The sequence below is a fragment of the Pyxicephalus adspersus genome, chromosome 5 (assembly GCF_032062135.1).
Source record: "Pyxicephalus adspersus chromosome 5, UCB_Pads_2.0, whole genome shotgun sequence".
NCBI lineage: Eukaryota > Metazoa > Chordata > Amphibia > Anura > Pyxicephalidae > Pyxicephalus > Pyxicephalus adspersus.
In genome coordinates this window covers 76,115,137-76,129,038 of record NC_092862.1, presented here as the reverse complement: position 1 = coordinate 76,129,038, position 13,902 = coordinate 76,115,137, and the positions used below count along the sequence as shown (strand labels likewise).

The 13,902-nt window shown below is 35.8% G+C and overlaps 1 protein-coding gene across 1 annotated transcript in view; it reads left to right on the top strand.

Moving 5' to 3' along the window:
• The window catches only part of LOC140331139 (dynein axonemal heavy chain 5-like), a 160,821-nt gene that overhangs the window by 57,117 nt on the left and 89,802 nt on the right, over positions 1–13,902 (top strand). Inside the window, exons 37-46 of the mRNA XM_072411892.1 lie at positions 1,056–1,322; positions 1,400–1,528; positions 2,311–2,526; positions 2,769–2,915; positions 4,484–4,656; positions 5,089–5,267; positions 10,092–10,279; positions 11,446–11,640; positions 12,356–12,490; positions 13,227–13,416. Coding sequence (XP_072267993.1) covers positions 1,056–1,322; positions 1,400–1,528; positions 2,311–2,526; positions 2,769–2,915; positions 4,484–4,656; positions 5,089–5,267; positions 10,092–10,279; positions 11,446–11,640; positions 12,356–12,490; positions 13,227–13,416 — 1,819 coding nt within the window. The remainder of the gene's footprint in view (positions 1–1,055; positions 1,323–1,399; positions 1,529–2,310; positions 2,527–2,768; positions 2,916–4,483; positions 4,657–5,088; positions 5,268–10,091; positions 10,280–11,445; positions 11,641–12,355; positions 12,491–13,226; positions 13,417–13,902) is intronic.

Genomic DNA, 13,902 nt, shown 5'->3' with positions numbered 1-13,902 from the left:
TTTATTCAGTAACAAAGTGAAATGAACTAACCTTTAACGCTAAACACCAGGCAAATAAAAGTAAACACAATAATGCAGCTTTTTGTTGATTAATATATCCTTTAATATTTTTAAAATGCAAGCAATCCAAGGACCTGCATTATCTTCAAATATGTCCATATCTGTATGACAAAAAATAAAATAAGTAAAAACGTCTGCAGGAAGTATATAAATGGTGTTCTGTAAGTTGCACATGTTATCTATGTAGGAACAATCAATGACACAGCAGTGAACAAAGGGTAGATGTCCCTTGTGCCAGTGATTGTCAGCAAAGATATATGTTGCCTTGGTTACTGCATCCATAATATATTTGTGTGAATGTATGAACAGATGTTAATAGACAAGGAACTGATAAAGCTCCTTTGAAGTATATGTATGTTTACAGCATATCTCCAAATGGCTTCATCTATGAAATACAACCTTTGCAAGTGCAAAAAATATATTTAAAAGTGTGTTTAAAGATTTTCGGGAGTTAATTAAATAAATATAAATATAAATAAAAGTTTGACCACTGACTTTAAAAGCAAAGCCTTTCAAATTTTAGCAGTTGTGTCACAGCATAATAAAATGCATTAGGCTTTATTCGATGTAGTTTTACAGGGAGCCGTAATTTATACCAACACACTGTTAGGCCCCTACAAGCTATAAAAACACCCACATTCCCAGTTCTTACCCCTGAGGTCTGCAATTTGTACATTCTTCATGGTTTCTTAACCTGATCTTCATGCATGTTCAATACAGCCCACCAGACTTCTACATGTGCTATCAAATAGGGTAATGTGAAAAATATCATGCCAAAGACCCGTTAAAAAAATAAAATACTTTATACATTTTAAATCTTCTAAAGAGATTTACAGTGAGTAAACTGAAAAGGTTTCTATGTTGTTTTGTATTTCCTATAAACACAAAAGCATTGATGGCTGCAAACTCACAATTACCTAATAAGTAGTGCAATTAATTTAAAAAAAGACATAACATGAACAGATGTTGATGATATTATACTTTTCTCATTTAAGGAGGCAAAAAGGTTCCAGAACATTGACAAGTCCTGGCAGAAGATCATGCAGAGAGCTCACGAAACTACCAATATTGTTCAGTGCTGTGTTGGTGATGAAACATTGGCACAATTGTTACCACATTTACTTGAACAGCTAGAGATGTGTCAGAAATCACTCACTGGATACCTAGAAAAGAAGCGTTTGGTATTTCCTCGCTTCTTCTTTGTTTCAGATCCAGCTCTTCTGGAAATTCTTGGGCAAGCATCAGATTCACACACTATTCAGGTAAGAGATATTTTTTCTTTATGGTTTAGTAGTCCACAAGTTAGGAAATAAACAATAACATTTATTTGTATTTTCAGGCTCATCTTCTGAGTTTGTTTGACAATGTTAACAGAGTAGGCTTTCATGAGAAGAACTATGATCAGATTTTGCATTTTGAATCTCAAGAAGGGGAAAAAGTGACCCTAGTGGAGCCTGTTAATGCTCAGGTAACATTTGTGATTTTTTTTGTTTGAACACTTATAAAATATTATTTCTATCATTCTCTGTACTAATTAATTATGCCCAATAACATCTGACCTCCATGATTTCCATAGATTTCCATGTTGCACAAAAAAGATTCCTGTTGACAGTCACTTCCTTTTAAAGGAAGGTCAGGTGATGGATGGTAGCCATGTGACCTGCTGGCATCCTACCCTACCTCTGTGCCTGCAATGGAGTGAGGCATTGAAGGCACAGAGGTGCCCAGGATTAGTGGTACTACTATTGGATTGCATTTCTGTTTAGTGGATTTTTGTGTATGCGGTTGATATATTCTCTGAGCATTCATCTAAATGGTTAAAACAGTTGAATTTGTTCTCTTTGGTTGAACTGCAGAAAAGACCCTGCATAGCTACCACTTTCTCTTTTAGACCTCATGCCTAATCTCTGAGGGGATCACACAATCATGGAGCTGACCATTTTATTTTGAAATCTCTTTCCTCCTGATGAAGTGGACTGGTTCCACAAAACGCAAAAGAAAAAAAATTAGGAACATAGAGAGATTTATGTATATGGTTTTAAATGATTTTAATATGTATGTAAAACTGATTTGTTATGTCAATCAATAAATGTTTTAACTAATTGGAAAGACGTTTTTTAATAAAATAAACATAGATGGATAACATAACATAATGGACTGATCCTAAATAAAATGTGAAAAAAAAAGTTGCGGAAGATGAACCAGGCCAGTGGAACTACTTGTGCCCTAATTTTTTTTTTTGTTCCCCAGGGAAATGTGGAAACATGGCTTGGTCTTCTTCTTAATGGAGTTAAGAAGACCTTACACAGCATTATCAGACAAGCATCCATTGCCATCAGCGATTCAGGTTTCAAGCTCTATGACTTCCAGGCAATGTTCCCTGCACAAGTTGGCCTGCTGGGAATTCAAATGATCTGGACAAGAGATGCAGAGGAAGCCCTAAATATGTCCAAAACAGACAAAAAGGTAAAATGTTCCACAGCTTTGCTAAACTGTGTTTGGGGATCTTTACATACTTCCACAATAGAGTAATTAATCATGGTTTGATATTTATCTTGATGTTTTTTCTCTTCAACTTAATTAAGACTGCTGTTTGTTAAAAAAAAAAAACATACATATTAGTAAAAGTAATATTTTTTTGAAATTGTGTAGCTATAGTGACAGTTGCAAATAAGTATCCCCTTACATTCACACTTTTGTTCTTTAAGGTTATGCAAACAACAAATCAGAAGTTTCTTGACCTGTTGAATGATCTAATTGATATGACAACAAAGGATCTGACCAAAATGGAGAGAACAAAATATGAGACCTTAATCACCATCCATGTTCACCAAAAGGATATCTTTGATGATCTGGTATGTCAGATTTCCAGTAATTAAAAAAGCACCATACTATAATAATATATATACTTTTGCTTGCGAAAAATGCTTACTAAAGTACAGTAAATTGAAGCTTAACTCAAAAGTCAACCTTGTTTCCTGGCATATTCCAGTCCTTTCATCCCCATCTGCCTTGGGACTTTTAGCAACACATGTGGTTGTTGACTAGGGTGTCTGTATGCACATGCAGCCTGCCATGAATTGTCATTCCTCTAGACCAGGGGTGCCCAAAACGCTGATCGCTATCTACCAGTCAATCGTAAAGGCAGCCCGAGTAGATCGCAGAACCCTGGTTTACCCCCCCCCCCCTGCTGTTTCCTAGCAGCCGGGTTGCTACGTCTATAGGGATGCTGGGGATGTCTTTCAGTGTGAGAAGGCTCTGTGTAACAGTGTGGAGTGGGGAGGGAGGCAGAGAGGGCAGGAGGACGGCAGTCTGAGGTGAGCAGTGCTGGGCGATTTCTTGTGCAGCAGTTCTTGTGCAGCACATTATTCTCCTATGACAGGTGAGCTGTAGCTTTCCTGTCACTATAATCTTGTAGTGCAATGTCTGTGCAATGTTCTGCCATTCATTGTCTTATTAGCTCCAGTCACTTCTGTGTCATACTCGGTATACATATAAATAAATATATGTTTAGCATTTTTATTGTTGGGAGATCATTTTGACTTGGTCATTTTAAAAGTAGCTTGCGACCCAAAAAAGTGTGAGCACCCCTGCTCTAGACTGACATCAACTCATTATTGACACAACTCATTATTTTGAGATTTCTTCTCCTTCCAAGAATCAGCTCACTTCTTGCTTCAGGAACTAGAGCTTGAGGGGAGTAATAAGACAGGGTGTTGTGAAAGTAATGCAGAGCACCTTTCAGGCCTCTACCCATCAGCCATGATATGCCTTCATTGCAAAGAGAGGCACAAAATACAGTGATGATGTTAAAGGGTGTAAATTTCATTTTCAGGATATTCAGGTGCGAAAACAGGCGAAACAGTAAAGTCACAAAATTACCAGATTAAACTTGAGATTTAGGGTGTATTTGAAAGAAAAACATATATTTCCTGTATGTTTTCCCTTTTCTTAAGGGCTGTACCTGTGTGTATCGAGAACTTTAATAAATCAGGCCTATCATCTTAAATAGATCATGCATAAGTGCTGATTTTATACAACTAATGTTGTACACTCCAACAGTATCTATACTCAAAACTGTTTTTTTTGGATAGAATAGTAAAAAGTTCAAACTCCTGCCTGCTTTTAATATGGTTTTGGGCTCAGTTAGTAAGATTTATGCTTGCTTTATGTTCTGGTGGCAGCCTTTTTACATAAAAAGGAGGTGAAGGAATCTATACAAGGGAACTTCCAATGGAGAATTCTAATCCATTCTTAAGAATGGAAAGTTCTAATCCTTACTTACTCCATCCAAAACTAAGTTGTGATATAAATGCACAATAATTTATGGTCATTTTAATAGTCTGAGGGATGTAATATAACACAATATGCAAACATTTAATAATTAATGTGAGCTGGCATTGTTGTTTCTTTTGCTTTCCAGGTTCGCATGAATATTAGATCAGCCTCAGATTTTGAATGGCAAAAGCAGTCCAGGTTTTATTTTGTTGAAGATATAGATAAATGTAACATCCAGATTACAGATGTGGAATTCACCTACTGCAATGAGTACTTGGGATGTACTGACAGGCTGGTCATTACCCCTTTGACTGACAGGTATATTATGTTAAATGTAAGCAGTATAACAGTATTGAAGTTTAAACAATCTTTACGTTTAGTTAGCGCAAAGAATGTACCCTACCTGAAATGATGGCTCGCCATTAAGTTAAAGAAGTCCTGTACATTTTATATCTACTCCCAGAGACTACACGGCACAACACTGTATAATCTGTATCTCAGGAATCTATAGTATTTAGTCACTCGCATAGAAATGAGTGACCAGTGACTATTGATTCAATAGGGGGAGTAAATGGCCAAGCCACTGGAGGTGGCAAAAATTTGGATGAGAGAGGGTATGGGTTTCAAAAGAACAATGAGATATGTGATTATTGTGCCATCTGTCTATCATTTTGGGATCCCTCAGTATGTTATGCAGTATGTTTGCATTTTTTTTATTTTCCAATGAAAATTTTTTGTCAAACCTTACAGGTGCTACATTACCCTGTCTCAAGCTTTAGGAATGAGTATGGGTGGAGCACCAGCGGGCCCAGCTGGGACTGGGAAGACTGAAACAACCAAGGACATGGGCAAGTGTCTTGGAAAATATGTTGTGGTTTTCAACTGCTCTGACCAAATGGACTACAGAGGACTGGGTCGTATATACAAAGGTATGTTATTTCCATGTCAAAGCTTTAAACCAATTGTTTTAACGTTGCCCTAATAATATATATTTGTGGCCGTGTGTCTTAGCTAAACTTTGTAAACCATCAGTTTCACAAATTTCACTATTGGCCTCAAAAGCATCACTGTTGATAACAGTAATGTTACTGTTGAAATCTACTTGTTCCTTTTTATAAAATTGCAGCTCCCAACGGGCTGTTACCAGTAGATGGCAATCTACGACAGGTCAGTGTGTAGAACTTATTTTGTCTTTAGTTATGGAAATTAAAGTCATTTAATTAGACAAATTAGAACACATGAAAAAGAAAATCTGAAATGTTTGGCACATATATAAATTAATGGTGCATTTAATTTGAATATACTTAAAATGCTAAATTGAAGATGATTACAAAGCAGAATTTGCAAGGCTGTTTTGTTTTCCATTTTAAAAGTTCTGCTTGTGGGGTACACAATAAGGTATTTGTGAGTTTATAGATTGTCAGACATAAAGACATTGACCATGCTCTTTAAAAGCTTACATATTTATAGTTCTATTTTTTGTTTTCAAACCATATATCTAGGAATTCTTGTTCTCTAACTAACACCAGCACATACTTTTGTGATTTTAGCTGTTCTAAATTTCATATCTCAAACAAGGTAGACAAGGCCCATGTGCTACAAAAAGTCTGATTATGAAATATTAATAGAATATATAAAGCAAACAGGAAAGAAAGGGTTTTTTGGCAAACAAGAATGTATTGTAATCGGTGATAGAGCTCATAAATAACAATACATCACATTACAGTACTGGTGAGCCACCATACAAGTTGTGGTCCCCTGCAGTACTGTTTGGGCCCTGGAGGGTGCTGTACATATGTCATCTACCTTTGTGTGCACATATACATCCGTATCTTGTATTACTGCAGGAAAGTATCAGTTCATGGTGACCGTTTTTTAACCCAACGCGCTTCGCCTATTGGTTTTCCCAGGGGTAACGGTACATTAGCGAATTTATATGCATGCAGTTATAGTCTATGATATTGTGCGACTTGTTTCAGTGGATTTTGGTAATAGTCTGCTATTACCAAAATCCACTGAAACAAGTCGCAGTATCAAACAAGTATCATAGGTTTTCAACATTTGGGGCCAAAAAAAGGCAGTGTTGTTTGTGTAAGGGTACACATCAAATATGTACCTCACTGTCCCCAAGGACACACAATCTATTTCAACTTGAAACCACCACTCGCTCTCTTACTTTCCAATATGAAAAATTAATACTTGCACATTTGCTTACTATGGTTAACTTTATATAATTATTGTCTACATTACATCATCAAATTGATTACATTTCTGTCTTCTGCTAGTAAATGCAATTCAGTAGAATATAAATATGATGTAGCAGTAAGAATGTACACATACAGTAAAGTTATTATGCATGGATTTTGACCTGTTAAAAAAGTTATAAAATATTAAATGAATTCCTGGGAAGTGATATTCAAAATTTTAAATGAACTGAACAAATACAAATAATGCTGACTACATAGGGCAGGGGTCAGCAACCTTTACTATCAAAAGAGCCATTTTGCCTCCTCTTCCACTAAAGAAAAATAGTCTGGAGCCGCAAAACATAACACAGTTTATAAACTTTTAAAAGTTTTAATATTTTTTTAATTTTACCTGTTACAACAAGTGTGCATGTGTAGGCCTACTTTGAAATAAATTAAACACTGAACTATGCCCCTAGAAGCCTCCAGCTTCTAACATATCATCCTGTTACATTAGAAGCTGGAGGCTTCCAACGTAACAGGGTAGATTTTTTTGATGGGCAGAGTTCTTTATGTTCTGACGATGCCTTAGTGATGAAATTTTAAGGGGTGTTAGCCACAGGTGTCCCTCATTTGCAGCTTTAATTTTGTTCACCTGTACCCCCCAATCTTGAGTAATTGGGGTTCAGGTCCTAGAAGCCTCCAGCAATGTGTAACAGGGTAGATTATTTTCATGGGCAGAGTTCTTTATTTTCTGACGATGCCTTAGCGATTCAATTGTAGGTGGTGTTAGCCATAAGTGTCCCCCACTTGCACCTCTATTTTGGTCACCTGCACCGCCTCCCCCCCCATTCCAGAGAAATTGGGGTTCAGATGCTAGATGCTTCCAGCAATGTGTAACAGGGTAGATTTTTTTGATTGGCAGAGTTTTTATGAATTTTTAGGAGGTTTTAGCCACAGGTGTCCCGTACTTGCACCTCAAATTTTTTTCACCTGTACCCCCGTTTCCAGATAAATTGGGGTTTAGGTGCTAGAAGCCTCCAACAATGTGTAACAGGGTAGGGGTTTTTTGTTGGGTGGAGTTTTTAGGAGGTGTTAGCCACAGGTGTCCCCCACTTGCACCTCTAATTTTGTTCACCTGTACCCCCTTCCTGTTCCAGAGAAATTGGGGTTTAGGTGCCTCCAGCAATGTGTAACGGTAGATTTTTTTGATGGGCAGAGTTCTTGATGTTCTGATGATAGCCTAACAATTAAATTTTAGGGGGTGTTAGTCACAGGTGTCCCCCACTTGCACCTACATTTTTGGTTTTGTACGTCTCCCCATTCCAGAGGAACTGGGGTTCAAAGGAGGGGGATGTCATTGTACACACCCATTTGTACACGCCCCGTGGTAGATTTATTTCACTGGTAGATTTTTTTCCGCAGTGTCTTGGGAGGAAGGGGATCCCCCATCAGAGATCTCCCCGCGGCAGCCGAAGGGAGCCACAACAAGGAGGCTGAAGAGCCCCATGCGGCTCCGGAGCCGCAGGTTGCAGACCCCTGACATAGGGTATTTTTGCAACCATGAACCATGTGACAATATTTGGTTGATAATTTGGTGTAACCTTTTAAGGGGCAATGATGAATAATGCAGATAATAACATTTCTGTATTATAAGGGTTAACAAGTTCTGCACTCATTTGGTAATTCAGTGCTTTCTAAATTCTAATAAAAAGGAAAATCATGTGTGTCTGCTTGAAGTATTTATGAGCTTAAGCAAAGAGCAGAATGGAAAGCCATCCCCTTTTTATATGTAGGAAAAGAAAGAGTCCAAGGTCATGTTATCATGAAAATGCATCCCCGAGAGAATGAGTGCAAACTCGATCTGGCTTTATATTTTCTCATATATCCCCAGTGCATCTTTTCCACAGGCAAAATCACAACTTTTAAAAATAATGGGCATGAAATTTGTCACAAAGCAGAGAATGGTAATGTTCTTAATGAAAAATAGAGTTTTTTTTAACAAGTGATGTAACATATTTTTGTATAAAATGTATATTCACATATATTAACTAATAAATATAAATGTGTGTGTGTACCTGAATCTCAGTGCTGCCTTTTTAGTATTAAAAAATACATTAGTATTCATTTTAGGCATTTATGGTAACTGCTTCATGGTAGCTTATGTGTATGTGCATACTACCTAAATCTAATTGTTTTTTATTTTTTACTGTTTTATTATTAGAATACTCTAAACCCTATGTTTTAATAACATTTGCTACATTAATTAGAAAGCCTAGTTACCATGAATTTAAAACAGTTAATAAGCATGACTGCCAAAGTTTAATAACCTCATGAAGCTGAGAAAAACAATAAGGGGTCCTGCACAATTTCTTTTTATTGTAGCTGTGTATAGTACATATTATTTGTATCTTTCCATAGAAATTAAACCTAATACATTTATGGAAAAAGGGACTATTGCAGTAACAATTTTAATAATAATTTGACAGAAAAAGTATTTACGTGATTGTGCAGGTGGATTAGCATATAATCTGCCATTTGAAGTAGATCATCGATTCATCCCAATGCCTTTTCGTCTCAATTCTTATATATTGTTGTAAACCTGCAAATTTCCACTTCCTTCTCTAATGCTTTAAAATTACTGACCAATTTTAGGGATAAATCAAAAAAGTACACTATTGCTTTCATTTCTTGTAGTTCTGTTACTACAAAGGTTATCAGACCTACAACATAATATTTGAATTTGTGGCTTTAACAAAGGAAAACCTAGGGCCTAATTTCTAGAATCACAATCTTGAAATTTAGATCAGCCATAGCCAACCACAAAAATAAAACCCCAAATACAACTGGTAAATTAAGTTGCAGTTCCAACTAGGTTCTAACCCTCCCAGTAGATTTTAATAGGTGTAAGCAACATTCTTCTGAATATTCAGTTTATGTTCCTTTGGACAAGTAAAAATATATCATTGTTCTTCCCATTACAGTCCACTGGGGATGTAAAGGCCTGTCTTACTAAGCGGTTTCTTGCAACCATACTTTTAACTTCCATGTAATTGAAGAACAATTTCATGATGCTACCCCCTTTCGGTGTGCGCTACAATTTTTTCTTAATATACATGTAAAATATGCTGTCAATGAGCATAATGTAGTGGAGGCAATTATAAAAAAAAAAAAGAAAACAAAAAATTAGAGGATTTTTATTTGTAAATATCTTTGCAAAGAATATAGGTAACAGTAAAAATAAAAGAAGCTTGTACATTTTGTGTTTTTTCTGGTGGGTGTTAGGTAAAATGATTCAACACCTATATATTTTAAATACAAAGTAAAAACAGCGCACAGTGAGATATTAACATTGAGATATTTGATTGCAAGTAAGTAAACAACTTTACCTAATTTTAAATATTATTCGTTGCTCTTAGTGCAGATTTGTTTTTTTAATTGAAATAAAGTATGTCTGCATTCTTAATTACTATCCTTTCAATACTATATACTGTCTTTATTTACTTCTTTGTAAACAAAATGTTATGCTTTGAAATAAAATTGTGATTTAAATTGTGATTGGTACAGGTTTGGCGCAATCCGGTGCATGGGGCTGCTTTGATGAGTTTAATCGTATTGAGCTGCCTGTCCTCTCAGTGGCTGCACAGCAGATATACATAGTGTTACAGTGCAAGAAGAATAAAAAGAGCCAGTTCATATTCACAGATGGTGATGTGGTTGATATGGACAGAGAATTTGGTATATTTTTAACCATGGTGAGTATATACAGTTGTGGCCTTCCCTTATCATGCTCTCATAGGCATTTTACACATCTGTTCAAATCATGAAAAGCTGGGAGCTGCTTGTAGGGTAATGCTTCACTGCAGATTTCAACATGTTATCAAATACTGCACAGTAATAGTAAGATGTATAAATTATTTTCTCACAACACATACAACTCAATAATGTGCTTCCCTAAGCCAACTTTATTCTAGATTGCAATGTAACACATTTAGTGATAATTGTTTCATGCCACTGAATAACAGTGAATTTGCACATGTAGGACATCAGTGCTGCTAAAAAAAAAACAAATGCCAGTTTTACAGTTGAAGAGGGTAGCCTCCTGTTCCAATAATCCATTATTGGGGTTGGTATTGTTAACAGATCTTATGTGTTATTTTTTTTCCCCTTTCTTTGTCAAAGTGAAACTTGACCATGGCGACGTATCAGAGACATTTTTTTCTGAACGTGTTTTATGATTCATCACATGGTGGTCACTGAGGTTAAAATTTAGCTAATTATCTGCTGCTTTACCTTTCAAGTAATGTAGCAAGAAAATAATACTTTGAGGGTCAAATCATTCTTTGACAGATTGGTAAATTGGTGCCTGGGTGAAGCACTGGCACTTTACCAGGGAACAAAGCTGCATTAAAAGAATTCACTCAGTAAACCTGCATTTGAAATTCATATATAAAGTTTCCATGACACCTCCAAACCAAATGAGTGTCAGTGTGACTCTGTGTGGCATTGGAGCCTCTGTTCAGGCTGCTATACCACGTGCCTTTCTGTGAAATGCTTTCTTGGTCATACTCTACTGTACATACCCTATGCATGCTGGGCTCGCATAATTACATATAACATATTATAGTGGACAGTTATTGCAACTCCTCCCCCTGAGAAAAGCAGACACAGGGTTAGGTGTTTCTAACACAAAATAAAAACATTCTTTAATACAGCATTTTGGAGCATTCCCACCCACACTATGGTGGCATTTTGTATACCACAGCAGATCCCAAATCATTCATAAGTAGTTTATTAGTTTCATAGTTTAAAGTATAACAATCCAATATGCTATTGAAATGTATGACACATTGGTTGTAAATTGTAGTTTTAATTTAATTTATTTGTTTAATTATTAAATGTGATTTTTTTTCTAATATAGAATCCAGGCTATGCAGGACGTCAAGAGCTTCCTGAGAATTTGAAAGTTCAATTCCGTACAGTGGCTATGATGGTACCGGACCGTGCCATTATTATGAGGGTAAAGCTAGCCAGTGCTGGCTTTCGAGATAACCAAATCCTCAGTCGTAAATTTTACACCCTCTACAAGCTGTGTGAGGAACAATTGTCAAAACAGGTTGGTGAATCATACAGAAATCCACTAAATTGTGACAGCATTTTAAAGAAACTTATCAAGAACCATAAAGATGACCATGTATGGTATTATGATGATATTACCGCTCGGCTGTTATGCTGACCCATTTGCTGTGATACCTGCCTGGAGCAACCATACAGATAATTTCCAACATGTCTCAAACTTTTTCCCTGTCTAAACACTCTGTTCATGTTAGCAACGGAGAAAGCGTTCAAGTCACTTGACTAGACAGTCAAAACATCTAGTTACCTAGCATTTGCAGAAGGAGGACACCATAGTGGGTGGAGGGTATGGATACTGATCAACAAGTCACAAAACATTTGTGTGTAGATGTCTTTTGGTGGGTAACACAGTCTAACTATGTTTCTACTTCTTTTGTCTTTTTTTTGTGACTACATAATCTTTAAGGAAGTTTTTATTGCCCTTGCCATACAGAATATCACAAGAAACCGAAATAAATCTCTCCATTTCAATAAGATAAAAATGTTTTCATTGGAGAGGTTTAAAATTATAAACTAGCTATAGACATATTGTAAAACAAATTGAATCTAAGCTATCTGAAGTCTAAATTGATACTAGAATTTGTTAACACACAAGTTTGTCTAGAATGAATTCATACATTGCAAGTCTTGTTAGCAAGCATGATTTTGTGCCAAAATAACTGAATACATACATCAATTCATATCTTTATTTTCAGGTACATTATGACTTTGGATTAAGAAACATCCTTTCTGTCCTTCGAACTCTGGGAGCTGTGAAAAGATCCAATCCTGAAGAACCAGAAAAGACAGTAGTAATGAGAGTTCTTCGTGACATGAACCTGTCAAAGCTAGTATGTTCCACTTGTTTTCCTGTAGATACAATAATGGTGAATCAGCCAGATGACATGGTGGTGGCATAACGGGTGACATAACTGTATTGGAAATATTCCTGCATGTTAACAATTTAGATTTTCTTCACTTGACATAATGTCATCCTCTAAGTTTCATAAGAAAATAATTTTAAGAATGTACAGATTAAGCACTTGATGCAAAATAAAAGAAATAAGGATTAATAAATTTATAATAGAAGCTTTAACTAACATCAGTGAAAAAAATAATTGATAAGCTATAAATAAACAATTTATTATATTAAATTAGTGAATTATGGCATGTATTTCTCACCTCTGTCACCTACACCTAAGGCAAAATTCATACCCAGGATTTTTTATCCATGATAGTCGATATATTACCTCAAGCACCCTATCTGGCATTCTTTTTTCTGTATATCTGTGCTTAAATATAAAGATGAGAATTTACTCACTTTCGATTCCATTTGATTTAAAATGTAACTTTGGTAACTTTGTGACATATAATAAAACTGTTTTGAGTTTGTTTTTTGTTTTTTTTTAAAAATCACAAAGCAGTATTTAAAAGTGCTAACTCTTTGTTCAGGTTTTTTATTTTGTAACATATTGATATTTCACAGAAAGAAAATGTTCCCAAAAATAATGTCTGAAAATGGCGTGAAAAAACTAAAAGCATAATAACTACACACATTACTACAATAAAATGTTATTGTTCTTTTAGGTGGATGAAGATGAGCCATTGTTTATGAGTTTGATAAATGATTTGTTCCCTGGAATAACTCTGGATAAAGCTGGGTATCCTGAGCTGGAGGCAGCAATAAAGAAACAGACAGAGGAAGCTGGTCTTATCCATCATCCTCCTTGGATCCTGAAACTTATCCAGTTGTATGAGACACAGTTAGTGAGACATGGTAAGCATGCAAATCCAGCACTGAGAATGATGAACATAACCGCTGAAAACCATATTATTTTAGACACATTCCAGTGTTACTTGGCACAAATACTCTTTTTGATGTCAAATAAGTGATGGACATAAATCAGCCCTACTGAGTTAAATATTCCATGATAAGGTGATATATTAAGTGAATTGATGTTGCGCTTATTGCGATTAGTATACGTTACAAACATACCCTTCAACTTTTCATAATAAATAACACTGATGTATGCATGTGTGTGTGTATATATATATTTTTTATATATAAAATATAAAATAATTTTTGCATAGTTGCATAGATATGTTGTCAAATGATTTTTGTAGCATTTACATCTACCGTATTTTTCGGACCATTAGACGCTCCGGACTATAAGACGCACCAGGTTTTCCGCACGGGAAAACAAGAAAAAAAAATTCATTTGATTTCCCCTGAGATCCAGCGTGCGGCACTTGTGCCCGCCCA